Source organism: Odontesthes bonariensis, chromosome 7, assembly GCF_027942865.1.
Source record: "Odontesthes bonariensis isolate fOdoBon6 chromosome 7, fOdoBon6.hap1, whole genome shotgun sequence".
Classification (NCBI taxonomy): domain Eukaryota; kingdom Metazoa; phylum Chordata; class Actinopteri; order Atheriniformes; family Atherinopsidae; genus Odontesthes; species Odontesthes bonariensis.
Genome location: NC_134512.1, coordinates 23218007 through 23234072, shown reverse-complemented (window position 1 = coordinate 23234072; position 16066 = coordinate 23218007). Strand labels below are relative to the sequence as shown.

The following is a 16066-nucleotide window of genomic DNA, read 5'->3' as shown; positions in this document are numbered from 1 at the left end:
TCTGAGGTTTTCATTCAGTAGTTCGTCATTCATTCACCATTAATTCATTCTCAATCCACCCATTCATTTGTTCAGTCGCTAGATCCCGTTGTTGAAAGCTATGGCGGTGATCTCATTACAATGGAGAGAAATTAATCTGGAAAGCAACGTGCGCGAGTACCCTGTTTTTTTTTGCTGTGGTTGCAACATTGGAGATAAAAAATGACCATGTATTGTTCGTGTTATTGCCAATCAGCTGTTACTGGGTAGTAACAGGCATATACTTCCATCCAATTACAACATGATCAACAAACTGGGCTCCGCCCTTTTTGTTTTTCTCAGCAATTTTAGCCAATGAAGAATCGGGCTTTTTGTTATTGACATTGGTTTGCACCAATGGGAGGCTTTCTCTGGAACCATTCATTCCCGCCCCTCGACTGAATGCCTCAGAGTTTCTTGATGGCGATAGATAGGGTAAGTTGGAAGTTGAGTACTTCTTTTCGAAGAAATAAATGGTTCAAAGTAAGGTTCGATTTGATCTTCGTACGATCCACATCTTCGCAGTTCTAAAATGGTGTTTTAGCTTAGCTGTCATGGGTTTATTTGATTTCGACTGACAGGTACAGATGTTTTTTGTTTTTTCTCTCTCGTTATGACGCTTGTTTTGGTGATAAGAAACCCACCCGACAGCAGTTTTCTGTATTATAAAACGTCCTTCATTTGGTGAAAGTTGCTGTGCTCAGTGCTAAAATGTGGGTAAGAGGCTTCCAGAGGTTTTCGTGTCATTCATTTTGAACACGGCATAGGTTGCGTCATGCCTCAACTTGTTGACATTCTTTTGTTTACAGTGTTAGACCCGACAGGCTCTAGGGTTGAGTTGAGAGCCCCGCTGCTGCTTTTAAGAAGTCGCAAAAGATTAGGCCTGGCCTTCGTTTTCCTCCTTATTAGACGAGCTAACACTTTTTAAGGCCTTTATGGACGAAACGTTGCACGTTCGCTGTCTCCGCGATTATGAAGACGGAGCAGCGGTTTTTCTGCGCGTGCAGAGACTGCTGATGGGTTGTCAAGACATCAGACGACCGTCGTTTCTTTCTGGGAAGCCGATTCACATCAACTGGTGAACAACTTCCTTTGTATCGAAAACGATTACACGTAGTTTGTATGTCAGCAGAGATAACTTAAACACGAGAGTACAATAATGTACTCGGTCATTGACAGCATTACTCGCTTTTACCAAAGGTCGTGTTTTCGAGCTTCCGTGTGCCACTTTTCGAGACGAATTTCTGCTATTTTTCACTTTTGCTGCGCAGTTATGAATGAATGAGCTTTGGTACGCATGCGTCAAACCTTTAAGTTTATAAACAGGGCCTCCACGCAGCGAGTCACATGACTAGTCACAGAGGTTTACTGTGTCGATTCAAAGACAAAGGATTGCCGAAAGGCTGCCCTCATTTTCCATGACATTGATGTAATAAATCATATACAATGACTACATACCGTCTGAGTTTTTTACTTGCTATGGTGCAAAATCTTTGAAAACTACCGTCTGTCGCGTTAGTATATATTTCTACGGATCCTTCTTTGATGTCTTTGTGAAACAATATTGCATTAAAAATGCACATACCACCCCCTTGACTATAATGGCCTATTTTAGTTTTTTTTTTTTTATCATTATTTACTGTTTCAGTTGCCACTGCATGTAAATCTCATTAGCAGTTTCAGTTTAATTGCGGAAGTTCTAATTTTGTCTTTTGGTTTTGTCAACACCAGCTGATGTGTCACAGTCTGATGATGGAAGCCGAGTAAGCTGCACTGTAGCCTTTGCAACAAACAAAAAAAGCTAAAAAAGATACAACTGAACATTGTGAGAATGGACGAGTCCTTTGATCCTCTGAAGTGTAACGAGGACCTACCTTCCTCACCTGGGTGCCACATGGATTATGGTAAAATGTTACACCAGCAAAAATGTTTTGTTTTGTTTTTTTAAAATCAAGAATCAAGCAAACTGAGCTGTGTGCCGTATTTAGTGTGAACATTACTTCAATCTCTCCTCAGATGACATGCCCGAGCTGCAGGAGGTGGAAGAGGACAGGAGGTCTCAGGGCTTATTTCAGGTGGGAGCAGTGTCTCACCAGGAGCTCAGCTGCTCCCCCAACACCAACTGGCTCGCTGAGTTGGCCAAGATCGCCACCAGTCCTCAGAGCCCTCTGCTGAAGGACGCTCCTCACAAGAGGTATGTCCGTACATTGCTACTTTAAAACGTCCAGAGAGATTGTTAGAAGAAGAAAAAACAGATTGACACTTGTAATAAGATGAGGACACACACCAGTGCACCTCAGGGTGGTATTCACAGAGCAGGACTGGCAAGTTTGAAACATGACTGAGAACATTAGTCATGAAATATCTGCGTAACTCTGTTGATTTTTAGCTTTGAAATGTTTAAGTCATAATGACCTTTTAGAAAAAGAAGCCAAACCTTATATTTACAGGATTTCTCAGGATCTGTATGAGTTCATCTGTCACTTTCAGAATATATAGCATCATTAATATGTACATGATAGAATTCTGGTCAGTATGACAAATGTGTCGCCACTGCAATTAGTATGTTACATATAAAATCTTACGAATATTTATCATTTTGTCATTTTCAGATCATCTCCAGTTCATATCTTTGGCAGCAGCAATAGTTTACATTCCTACGCCCGGCCCCCATTAGCCAGCAGCGCACCCAACCCGTCCAGAGGCCACCTCAGGGAGCGCAGGCGTGTCAGGGTAACCTTTCACTCTCCGACTCCACTTTTGAAACTTAAGAATCATTCACTTCTGACAGCTTAGCAATTATTTCCTCTTAAAACTCTGTATAAGAGGCTGTTCCTTTTACCAAGGTCATCGTAAGAACTTTGCTTTATTACCTACAACAGGCCAGCAGTGAATCGGAGTCCGGGGTTTTCTCGATGTCCTCGTCGTTTTCTGATGATGAAGACATGGCCTGGTCTCATTCCTGGCCCTCCACAGCCTGGCACTGCTTCCTGAAAGGTAGAAACTCACGTACTTCGGTATCCACCAGTGTACACGCACATAAACATACATTTAGACCGGCTCCAACAGTCTGAAGTCAACCTGGGCTTTTATCGGAATAGCTTAATGAAATTTACCTTAAACTTACCTCACAAAGTCTGTAATAAAAACGCATTCCTCACTTGAAAACCGTTAAGTCATTCGTGAATGTTTTCTTCAGTGGTAATGTTTACATCAGTGATGTATGAACACAAATACAGAATTTGTTAAAGTTAAATTTGTTAAATTAAAGTCTAATCACTTGAAAAAACATAATTCTATTTTCATTTTCTAAGTCTTAAATACGCTGAATAGACCCGTCAAAACAGCGCTGATTAGGCCGTACTCAGGTGTAAATCTGCTCTCACTATTGGTGTCCAAACAGCTGTATTGCATCCAAATTCTAGCGTCCTCCTAACACCATTGCACACATTTGCTTATTCTTGTGTTGATATTCAGGAACTCGCCTGCGCTTCCATCGAGGTCCTAATGTGGAGTGGCAGGAAGCTGATGAACTACGGGATTCAGACGATGAATCAGATGATGAAACCATGATGGCACCCTCATTCTCTCTCAAGGTAAAACAGCCACACGGGTACTTTAGTGTATCAGATCATTCATGTTAGTTGGATAAAAAGATTCTTTTACTGTGTACTGTAAATCACAATGGCTTGGACCGGCCACAAGGTGGCAGAAAGGCTTATAGTCTTAGCACAGTAATCCTTCTCAGTGATTTTACAGCAATAATTTTGTCACGCATAACAGAGGGCAAAGTTTTCTTGAAGAAAGACACCAATTCTTCTCTGGTCGTGACTTCAGCCGTCTGTCTTGCTGTTGAATAAAGGCTCCTTTATTGGCCTCTTGCTTTATTTACAGAGATATGGTTCAGATGGACTTAAGTTGGTGAACCACGAAGAGACGATATCTTTTGGCCAGGCGGTTCTTAAACTCACGTTTGACTCAGGCTCGCCAGATAAGGGCTTTCTAACTGCTGAATGCCGATTGGATCACCCTTTTTTTGTCAAAAACAAAGGTACAGTAACGCAAGTTCATTCAAAATGACACCAAAGCAAGATTTAGCAGAAAACTGTCAAATTAGTCTCTTCAGAAAACAGAAGCTTCCACTGGCCAAATACAGACCGTTCAGGGTGGTGTTTTAGAAGAACAGCCTCGGGATCCAGCTGATCTGTCATGTACTATCTGTCTCTTTATCAGGTTGGTCTTCCTTTTATCCAAGCCTCACTGTGGTGCACCATGGGATTCCTTGCTATGAGATGCAGCCGGGAGATGTGTGCCTGCCACCGAACCACCCTGATGCAATTAACTGTGATGACTCAGTCGTCTTTGACACTTTCAGAAGGTGCGGTCTATGAACTGTCTTCTTTCTTACCTGACATGAAATAACTAATCTCAACATCTCCTCTTCCTTTGTAAAGTATATAAACTAGGAATGCACTCGTGGCGGTTTTGCTTTGCCATTTAATTTTTCTTTCTTCTGAAAAGTCAGGTTCAGAATCTCTTTCTCTCCAAGAGGAATAGGTGGCAGTGTGCTAAAACAGTTATGCAACTTTGTCCTCAATGGAAAATTGAACTGTGTTCATGAAAATGAACGAATGAATAGAATATAGAAAACGTAGGAGCTGTTCGAAACTTACACCAGATTCCGAGACTTTTTCTTCCTTCTCACTCGGTACAATCTCAACAAAAAGTCCTCCAGGTTACTGCGCAGATGTTTTATGTAGAGCATGAGCTCAGTGAGTTTAAATACATTGAACTTTAACTTGAGGAAGATAAGAAGCTGCCGCAGGATGTAGGATGTCGATGTAGCAAGATGCATGAACAGACCAATGTCACTCGTCCAGCTAAGAGGAAGGCTTGCTTTGATAAAAAAAATTAGAATTAGTTTGTAGCTCGTTGTCTATGTAATGAGTGATGGAAAGAGGCATTTTCTGTAATGGACATGCTTAAGAGTGAGAGAGAGAGGCTGCTCTCCATATTTACGTGTGTGTGTGTGTGTGTGTGTGTGTGTGTGTGGATGTGGATGTGGATGTGGTCGCACCGCGTAGTTGTGAACAAATGTGAGCTATCCTGCTGCAAAGAATCAGATAGACCCGAGACTAATGAGCTGTTTCGGCTGATAATGGTTCATTAGGCGACAAAATGAACCTAAAGCTGAAGCATGTCTATGTGCATTTGCTGTAGCAGCAGATTGGAGGAAGAAAAACAAACAAAACAATGAATTATTAAGTGATGTGAGCAAAATTTCGATAACAAGCAGCACCTGTGTGCTCACACTCCCAGAAACTATATAATGAATGTAACAGATTAAAAGACAGAGGATGCCACTAAAACATCTTCCCATGCCTTTTTGTCCTCAGTTATGACTTCACCCCGCTAGATTCCTCAGCAGTGTATGTCCTCAGCAGCATGGCCCGTCAGCGCAGGGCCTCCCTGTCCAGCGGGCGTGCCGTCAGTCCAGACTGTGATAAACTGGAGCGCTCCAGCTCCCCACAATCCTCCAGTAGCAAATCAAACAGGAGCCACAACTCAGGGACAACCAGTGGTGCCACGCCTACAAAATGCAAGCGGCCAATGAATGCCTTCATGCTCTTCGCCAAGAAGTACAGAGTGGAGTACACGCAGATGTACCCCGGGAAGGACAACAGGTGAGATCCTGTGAACTCGTACCACAGATTTTTAAGGGAAGTAGAATTGTCTGTTTTAGGGTTTTGAATGTCTCTTTACTTGGAAATTCAGTCAGATCAACAACCCCAAGCTTCATGTCCAATGTGGGTAATATAAAAAAAAGAAAAAGAAAAGAGAATTACCAAACTCGACCGCAATATTACAGTTTTACTCTTTAATATTTTGGGTTCCCACCCTTTAAGACACAGTTTTCTTGGATATCTCCACATAAAGGTAATGATATGAGGCTGATGTGTCGATGGGCATCAGACCCAAAGACTAACTTACTCCTCCTTTGAATATACAGTGCTGTGCTAAACGTAAGGGCACTTAGAGGTTTTATTCTTATCAGGGACATGTCAGAGCAGTCCCACATCTACATCATGACAACCACCCTGATCAACGGTCGCATACTTCCTGTTTGGCTCTTTCTCATTTAGAAACACCAGGCAGAATAGTTTGTAACTCCCTTAATGCAATTCCACTTTGTTGAGCTTTAATACAATGTATTTAGGGACAGATACCTAAATTAGATGTAATGTTTTTATTCTAAAACGGTCTTGTTTAATGTTTATCAGCTGTACTTTTACAGAAGATTTTAACAAGTCGAAAATCCGGGGGGAAAAAAATAACAAACTTTCTTTTTCAAACTTTTACTGCAGAGCCATTAGTGTCATCCTGGGTGACAAGTGGAAGAAGATGAAAAGTGAAGAGAGGAGGATGTACACCATGGAGGCCAAGGCTTTGGCTGAGGAGCAGAAAAGACTCAATCCAGACTGCTGGAAGCGTAAACGAACCAACTCAGTAAGGGCCGCAGCTAATGACCGTCGCAGTCCAATAGTTTTGCATAACAACTTCCATACTGTACACCAACAGAGTATACACCTGCTTGTCCTGCTTTCTTTCCACAGGGTTCCCAGCAGACCTAGATAATCCCCCAGAATCCCCGGCTGCTGGTGTTTTAGCATGCAGAGGTGCTGAACAGAGTCTGATGGACCGCTTGATGCCTCTTTACTCTCCTGTGTTCTTGAGACTCAACTGTGATGCTAAATTCACTCGCTTTTGTAACCTTAAAACATTATAGTGGCAAAACAGAATTATAAGATGTATACAAAACATGTAATCTAGTCACTAACAGTGCATATATTTTCTTATATCTTTAATGTCAAAGATGTCCTATTCCCCTTTTGATAGAAAAAAAGAACAGAAAAGCAGGAGACGTCTCATCTATTTCAGGTCTTTTCATTCATTCAGTGGTGGTAAAAGAATTGAGAGCCTGTGGTGCCAATGCTTCAGCAGAGAAGGAGCGGCAAGCGTCTATTTATAATTGTAAAAAGGGGGATTTTCGATAACTTTTTTACAACTGTTCATATTGATATTTGTAAGATTCCGTATATTGCACAGATTGGTTACCCTTTCATACAGTTTTTTTATTTCAGTGTATATTCTGCCACTGAGCTGTTGCCAACTGTTGATGATTCTGCCCCGCCAGCCACCAGTCATCCAACTTCAGGATCAGGTGGTGGGTTTAAACTCAAGTCACCAAGCACTTCAGGTCTTCTCTGCAAGTTCTTATATTTTCTGCACTTTATATAAATAATGTAATCCTTTACAGCCATTGTATACTGGTGGAAACAGTATGTTTAACACATCAAGTACCTTCATAGTTAGCTATTTGACACGATCATGGTCCAGCAGCCATGCTCTGTTTTGAAGGTTGCTATTGAATTTTAAAGTGCTTTGTTCATAATGTACAGGTTTCACAGCACCAACAACCTCTTGCACAGAATATCCTTGTATCATATTATAAATAATTTTTTTAAACTTCTCATATTAGTGTGTGTTTCCTTCTCGTCAGCTCTAAACTGTAATTATGATAAGTGGGGATGCGAAACTTTGCGTTTGAATACGTTTCAACGTGGTTTTGTCCTGTTCTGTCCTTTTATTCCAGTAATTATAATCTTCGCACATCAGCATGTGCTTTTCCCTTAAGTGATGCAGTAAACCGAGAAATGGCATCTCAAGCTGTAAGGGCTCTCGGTATCTACTGATCTTACAGAGGAACCGTTTGTTACGTGGAAACCTCAGATTGAATCGCACCGAGGCAATATGCCTTGACTCTATGGGATGAACAAGGAAAACATGAAAGGTTTTAACTGAATCTATACTCACTGGAACCTCAAAGGAAATGTAAATGAGAGACTGTGATCAGCTTTTAGGTGGAGACAGTGGTTCCAAGGCAGACTTTTATTTTCACAAAATATTTTTTGATGCAGTTCAATGTGCATTTAACAAAAATGCCTCGCTAAATGTTGCTTCCACATGCCGAAGAAAACAGGTTTCATTGATTACAGCGCACCCCTAAAAAAGGGCCCTTTTTCCCCCTTGTGTAAGGTGTTGAAATCCTCTGGTCCTTAACAGGTCTTAAAGTGAGGTCAATTCAATGTCAGTTTTCTAACAACACACGACATATTACACTGCGTCAAAGAAGGACAATGTGTTAACTGAACAAAATGCAAATCCAGCGTGTTGAAAATGAGTCGCCCCCCTACCGCTTCAGTAAGAATTAAGAAGGTAAGTAGAGGTCAGGTGCTGTGGATCAAGTGCACTTATTCAACTGATCATCAGCAGGCGAGATCACCTCTATAAAAGGCAGAAGTTTTGGCACTTTGCTGCTCTGGAACATTCAGTTGTGTGTTAACACATTGCCAAGATGGGGAAAAAAAAAAATCAGCAGTGGTCTTAGAGAATCTGGAAAGAGTTAAAAGGCCATTTCCATTCTTCTACAGCAAGGGACTGTATTCAGTTAATCACTGGTGGAAAACACTTAAGAGAGCAGCAAGTCCCCCCAACGCCAGACCATGCAGGGCGCAGTTAAGTGCAAACAGATAAAAAAAACAAAACAGAAGCTACATCTCAGACTCCTCAGGCCTCTGTAAACATGTCGAACGTTAAGCTCAGGCTTGCAAAGTTGCATCTGAACAAACAGCAAGACTTCTGGAACAACCTCCTTTGGACAGACGAGACCAAAGTGCTGATGTGTCTGGCCATAATGTACAGAGCCATTTTTGGTGAAAACCAAACACAAATCAGCATATCCACACACACACACACACCTCGTACCATCTGCAGAGCATGGTGGTGGAGGGGTAATGATTGGGGCTTGCTTGCAGCCACGAGACATGAGCACTTTCCATTCACTTGCTTTAGTTTTTGTTCAATAAATGATGACATGGACTAATGTGCCACGTCTTTTTGGTTGCACTTATTTGATTTTAAAACCAGTTAAAAACCTGATGTTTAAAAAAAACAAAAACAAAACATATGTTGTGACACCTTTGAGCTGTAAGCGGGTGCAGTTTCATTTTCACGTCAGCATTTACCAAGAAAACTAATACACATTGTTAGCGCCAGGGGGCCCCATCGCTCCATTATCCCTCAGTGGGCTATGTGAATTTTTCCTGAAATAAATGTCTCCCATCTCAGCCGTCTCTCTGAAGCAGATCATTCGATTTCAAATCCAGCAAAAAGACAGTACTGAGAACAAGAGGCCCGACTACAATACATTGTAGCTGAATAATAGCAGAAAAAAACCATTGGCCTTTCACCTCACTGCAAATTGAGAAAAAAAGAACATCTCTCAAATGATTTATGGCGAGAGAAAATTGTGTTTTTTACGTCTATGAAAATCTCAAGGCTCCTGCTTGGGTTGCAAGTCGTAAATGGTCAGCCTAAAGGGATGAGAAATCATAGGTTTGCATGCCTCATTAAATAACAATGATCAACATCTAGCAATCCTACCGGGTACAGAAGTCTAATTATAGCACATCCATAACAGGCTGCTTGAAAAGCAGAATAGAAGTTAATACTATTGTAGTTCATGGGGGGGGTAGCTGTTCTTGACAGGCCTCGGGCCGAATATCATTGTAGGTTTAAATGGAAGAATAAAGAATATCGTAAGTGTGGTTGGAAATTAAAAACATTTTTCAAATCTTGTCACAATCCTGTAAATTAAAACAATATGTCACCGTTATCAGCAGCTCCTCACACAAAAATGGAAGCGGAGGTGTCTTATTTATGAACATTACTGTGTCGAACACTGAAGAAATACAATATCCTGCAGTAAAAACAAACACATTAGTCGAATCTTCTCACATTTCGCGGCGCTTCGATGTGGTTGAAAATATGAAACCCCTTTGCCCAGCTCAGCTGTCACCGAGACAACCTCAGCTGTGGTTAGACTGAAGTCGTATACAGAGGATTTAAGCGGTGCCAAGATATTCATCATCGGTTCATCTGGGGTCACCGAGTTGGATGGGGTTCAGTAAGTCATCTTGGAGAAGCAAACAGACAAACTGCCTCCATTTACGCAAGGCTAGGAACAGTCCTGCGACACTTAGAGGAAGACATGAATACTAAAATGAACAATTAGAACGGCAGACAACTGAGACACACATCCCGGCTTCCTCATAAATCAGAAGCTGCACCTCAATCAGGGCCTTCTAATTAGGGGCAATTAGCTTTAGTAATTCACTGAGAGATAGCAGACACTTCATGTCCATGTAAGAGCAGCGTCAATGACAGTGGCCTCTAAGAAGGCATTTTGTAACAGACCTTTCTTTCCCTTCAACACTGGTCACCATAATTGTTGCCCAAATTTATCATCTGTCAAAACGAAAGAAAGAAGCCGAGTGCTGTAGATAGATACTTCATTTTGATGTTGTGACATTATAAATCCGTGTAACAAGTGCGACATGCCCGTTTGTCACTTCACTTGACTCAAATCACTGGGTAAAGACATGGACAGTTTAGAAAAGACGAGCTGATACCAGAAGGAAGACTGCAGGTAAAGAAGATCAGTGAACCTTCTCTCTCTCCTTTAGAGCTAAAGATTTCTGCTGGGGAACTGTAGTGGAAATTTTAGTAAGGCACAGAGTCAGTTATTTTCTGAGGAGATAAGATGCTTTTAATAATATCTTGCAAGAGAGAACAACACAGTACAGATTACAGAGCTGCTCTGACCACTTGGGCAAAAACAATTCAGTTATAATACAGATTATTACGTAATCGCTCCTTTGATATGTTCAAGCGTTTTTATCTTTTTTCCCTCCCTTCCTGCAGCCAAGGCTACCTTGAAACTGTCCCATCTTTCCCACCATCCTCCTTAAAGTTGTTTAATCATAACGAGCACACAATACCCTCATTGAAAGGAAGAAAAAACAGGTGTCTTGCAGGAGGTTATTACGGGTTATACACAGAAACACTCAATACAATGCATATAGGAATTAATTTTTCCCTTACAGGAATAAGAGGCAGAGGCGGAGGTTTAGGAGGTACAGAGCAAAGATTAGATACAGGGTTCTTCTTGGATAGCTGCATGGAATTTATTTTCCCACATAATCAACTCTTTCAGTGTTTTGAAATATTTGGTGAGACACTCTATCGAAAATACACTTGCGTGTCTATTTATCATAATGATTTTGATGGCTGGTTGAAAACACGATGTCCCCGGAGTTTCCAGAAGAGGACACCCCACCTCTGGTTCACGGCTCATAGGTTAAAAGGTCATTTGGAAGTCGAGTTGTTCCTACATCTTTTATTTAATTCTTTTTGGGCCGATACAATTCCTGACAAACTTTCTCTTTCTTTATTGTGGAAAGTTCGTTCATCACATCCACGTGCGTCACTTCTTTTTCATCTCTTGTATTTGACGTATTTGAAGCTTCTCTGCTGTCAGCTCTCTCTTCAGAAAAACCCGTTGAAGGTTTAAATGTCAGAAAATATAAAGCGATGAGAGTTTCTCTTTTTTCTTTAAAAGTAATCTATGAATACATTGCGTTTATTATAACTTCGCCGCTGGATGCAGAGATTCACAGCTCTAGCAGGAGAAAAAAATGATGGACAGCTCAATACTTGACCCGAAAAACACCTGGCTAAATTAGTTTAGTTCCACCTTTTTAAGAGGCCAGCAAAAGAAAAAAAGAAAACAGTGGTTGTTACCTTGTCACGCTCTATCACTCAGTCATTCAAAATTGCCTGCAGAGAGTGTCAGTGCTTCCCATCCCTGCTGTGTGGGAAGGACTAACACCTATCATAACAAAATCTCTGCACACTGAGGTCAAGTTTCATTCAGGGGAGAGCTGTTGGTGCTGTGACAGGATGTCAGTGGAGGTCTGTCTGGTGGCAAACAGCCGGTCACAACTATGAGGCTGAAGCAAAGCAGTGAAAGCAACCGTAAACAGTGCTAATCATCCATTTGTCGCATCATTGCATGACATTTTCCATCACTAGGAGGTAAATGCATAATTTTCCCTCCCTTTCAAAACAAGTAATTTCTATTCAAGTCTTGTAACTCGTGCGTCCTGATGAACAAAAGATGTGATGGATGCACTTTTTTTAAATGACCTCAAACCTCTTTAGTGGAATTTGCTGTTATTTATCAGACATATAATTGGTCACAGAGACTGACATATCTGCCATGACCTCATATTAGCCTTTATTATAAGGCACAGCAGGCTGCATGGTGGTATGGCTGTTAGCACTGACAGTCTGGGATTCAGTACCTTACTACTGTACTGTACCTTACCCAGGACAGCATGTGAAATGGCATATATGGGGATTGGACCACAGACCTCCTGAGCTTCAGCCATTTGCCTGAGATACAGCTGCATTTCCAAGTTTGCATTTTAAGAAAAAAAATAAAAAATGATGTAGCTTGCAGTAACGCACTAACAACAAAAGACTAACAAAAAAGGAAAGGGAAAAAAGACTGATGCTTCATGCTACCAAGCCTATGGTTCTCATATTCTGACATTATTAACCTGCAGATACAAACTGTAATAATATAAAAAATAATAGGACTATTAACCATATAAGAGTTTGCCACGGGAAACATTGCAAAGCTTTTTAAGTTAGTTCGATTGTAGAGCAGTTTATATGAAGAGAAAGGTGAGTGTGATATCTAAACCGAAGCAGTTTTTTTATAGATTTTTTAAATTTTGGGATCATTATGCCTTGCAGTAAACCCCTCGACTCTCCTCAAAGGAATTCGGTTGTTCCCACATCACACCGTGATAATCGCTGACTTTTGTCACACAAATAACCTTTTAAACCTTTAAAGTGCAATAAGCACCAGAAAGTCTGATCTGAACAAATTATATAGCCGGGAGAACAGCCACTAAAGCGAGCACCCTGCAATTACAGTCTAAAATGAACTGATTTAACAAGTTTTCTGAAGCATTCATAGCAAATATGAACCCACAGAAGCAAACAAATTATTGAACACAGAAGTTGAGCTTTTGTTAGCACCTCCCTCAACTCCCATGTGGGCATGTTTCACATGGTCAGCAGCTGCACATGTGATTCAGGCCTCTGTTGTAAAGAAATCTGTGCCATAAAAGCCACTATTGCTGAAATAAAGGAAGAAGAAAAAAAAAAGCAGAGAGAGAGAGAAAGTGAAAGCGAAACCTACTTAGCAGACACATTTGGGTCTACTCTGGGCCACTCTAGACACTTTTGAGTCAGTAACAGCTCGTATCAGATCAGAGAGGCTGTTTTTACACCTACCAGAGGCCTGGAAGTTTGAATGTTCTGTGCAGTTTCTCAGCTGCTCCTGAGGCCGCACTCTTCTGGACAGAGATGTTGAACATTGTTCCTGGGACCCGCTGGAGCCACTCACACAGTTTGAGGGATCATGGCCCAGAGTGCATCCATTACCAGTGGCTCCACTGTTGCCTCAACTTTCCTCATCTTTTTAACTGCCTCTCTTTAACTGTATGTTTTGAGCCTCTTGGGTTCCTTCAGACTAGCCTTTGCAGCAATAGGATTCTTAATGTTGCTGTTGCTTAGGATTGCTATATTTATCATTAATGCCTTCTTCTGTAGTTTGTCAGCCACAACAAGACAGGTCCCACAGAATCCTTGGTCTATTATTCTCCCACTTTGATTTTGGGCCTTCCATCCCACTCAGCACAGATGCTCCTGTACACTCTTCCCACCACTTGGTTTTTGCTTTCCACGTATGCCATACTTTTGACCTATCTAAAACCCTGCTGCAATGTGCTGGACCGTCTCAGGAACCTGAGATGTCTGGTGGGGTAGGACCTGGACTCTATTGCCCTCGTGCTCTGCGCCTATTGTGTGCTGCCATGATTTGTGCTTCTACGTTAGATTAGCCTTTGCAGCTATAGGACTTCTCAATATCAGCAACTTCTTCAGTTTATTGGTTGTACGTGCCGTGCAGAGACTTTATCCTTCCATGATGGTTCCTCCACATCCTCCTCACCTTTATTGGGTTTCAGCTGCCTTAAACACTCCCTTTCTTCACCAGCTGTATTCTCTAAATTGTAACACCGCCGTGCTTCTTTTGTCATTTTATAGTGCCCACATCTCCGCCTGCCTGTTGCTCTCTGCCTTGTGTTTCAGAGTTCTAATTGGAGGGTGTATAAGCAAGGTAAAAATGGGGGCAAATCATTCAATTTTCTTTGTCTGCAGATTTCAGGTGAGGGAGAGGTGGACTGAATTTACTCCTGCTGAAAGAATTCACTGTTTACTGTGACAACTGAACAACGGAACAGCTGACAGGACAGAAATCATATAACAGTCGAACAGAGCTGTGGAGAGGAGCTTGAGATGCAAGCTCTGCCTCATGGTAATGCTGCTATGGATTACAATAAGCAGTTCTTAATGTAGACAACACAGTCTGGGCTGTACTGCTTTCCAAGGGACTGAAGACAGTGTCACAACCGTGTGACAACCAATCCGTCATTAACACCAGATGAAGTGGAGCTAAAATGATTAGACAACGAGAAAGTCATTAGAGAATGTATTTGCAAAAGTTTAGATAATCAATATATTGTTTAAGTTGTTTATTAAAATGTTTGTGCGTCTGTTTGTGTGTTTTGCTTCCTCAGAAATGATCTTGTATCCTTCTCGGCCTTAACGCAGTCCTGTCCCACAGGTCTTCAGACGAGCCTCCTTCTGGCCTCATCTCTATTCGTAAATAGTGTGTTCTTAATTTTCACTAGTGTATCAAAGGAGACATTTTGAGCACTCCTTTTTTTTTCCCTGCTTTTTTTTTTTCTTAACAAGTTGGCACAATTTCCAGAGGTCTAATTGAAATGTATGAGACGAGTTTTGGTCAGAATATCTCTTGGCTTAATCAAAACAGCTGACTTCTCCTTCCTATTGAATCAACACTGCTCAGACTTGGCTGTTTAAGGGGTGGGGAGGTGGGCAGCCATTCGCTTCACGGCTTCTCCTGTCATGGCAACCACTGAGCGAGGCCGGGAAGAAGCAAGAGTTTGTCAAATGGAGTGCACGTGACTCCGACAAAACTGAGCAACCATAGTAATATTGTACTGGAGTCACACCCTGAACAAAATGGAGCTCCTAAAGATGGTTGACCTTCAGGGCTTCAGCGGGACATTGGTGAACGACTACTTGTACTCACTGTCATGCTAGCTGTCAAACAACCGACTGCAAGTGGCTTGAGTTTTCATTTTCATCGTATAGTGTGTTTCAGTACATAACCTGTTATCAAAAATCAGGCCTCTGGTGAGCAGCTTAAAGCAATAAACACAAACATAATGAAACTGCTCTCCAGTCACACGAATAACTCTCTCTACATTTATAGATGTAGTTACTTTAGCTCTGAAAGTGGTCTGTACCAGCAAGCAATGCTGCAATGCTTTTGTATAAACATCAAAACTATCAAACAACTCTACTTGGAGACTCACATCTTCATTGAAAACATGCCAATAAGCCACACTTGCAACATTATAACCATAAAAATAAAACTGATCTGAATTGGACTGAATATCTCCCTCTTTAAATCAGGGAAGGGCTGACATCAGTCAAGTTACATTAGCATCCAAATGACTGCAATTAGGATACACCAGAGTTCATCTATTAAAGAGCAGGAAAGCTTAAGTAAATAAGACATAAAAGAATGATCATGAATACATTTTGAATAATCATCAGCCTGGTTTTGCTGCGTCACCACGAGCAGTTAGGTATGACGAGACTGAAGAGTTTGGATTCGAGACTGGTGCATCATGTGAAAGTGACGGAAAAGAAGTCACATGAAAGAAAAGGAAGGAAGTCAGACAGCAAATGCAGTTTTCTTAGAGAGAATGACCACAACAGAAGACACAACAAGCTTCTATTAGTTTGTGCATTCATTGATTACTTTCCTCTGGGCAGTTATACTTGAGGTTCAGACAGACGCTCAGCTGTGTTTACCATTTAACTGAAAACAGAAAACACGATCAGCCTCGTATCCTCATTTCCTGTGTTCACTATACTGAAGGATACAACTCCTGCTCTGATAATGTAATTAACGTCT

General features: G+C 41.4%; 1 protein-coding gene across 2 annotated transcripts; it reads left to right on the top strand.

Moving 5' to 3' along the window:
* The first annotated feature begins 404 nt into the window (after positions 1 to 404).
* Positions 405 to 7552, top strand: hbp1 (HMG-box transcription factor 1). Of its 2 annotated transcripts, none has more exons than XM_075470152.1 (11): positions 405 to 453; positions 1750 to 1922; positions 2035 to 2212; positions 2631 to 2751; positions 2901 to 3015; positions 3496 to 3614; positions 3913 to 4069; positions 4252 to 4396; positions 5415 to 5702; positions 6384 to 6525; positions 6633 to 7552. In XM_075470152.1, the coding sequence occupies exons 2-11, from the start codon at positions 1850 to 1852 to the stop codon at positions 6648 to 6650; spliced, it is 1356 nt and encodes a 451-aa protein (XP_075326267.1). In that variant the 5' UTR covers positions 405 to 453; positions 1750 to 1849; the 3' UTR covers positions 6651 to 7552. The 2 variants fall into 2 exon arrangements, with proteins under 2 accessions (XP_075326267.1, XP_075326268.1); XM_075470153.1 differs by lacking the exon at positions 405 to 453 and adding an exon at positions 936 to 1096.
* Positions 7553 to 16066: the final 8514 nt, after the last annotated feature.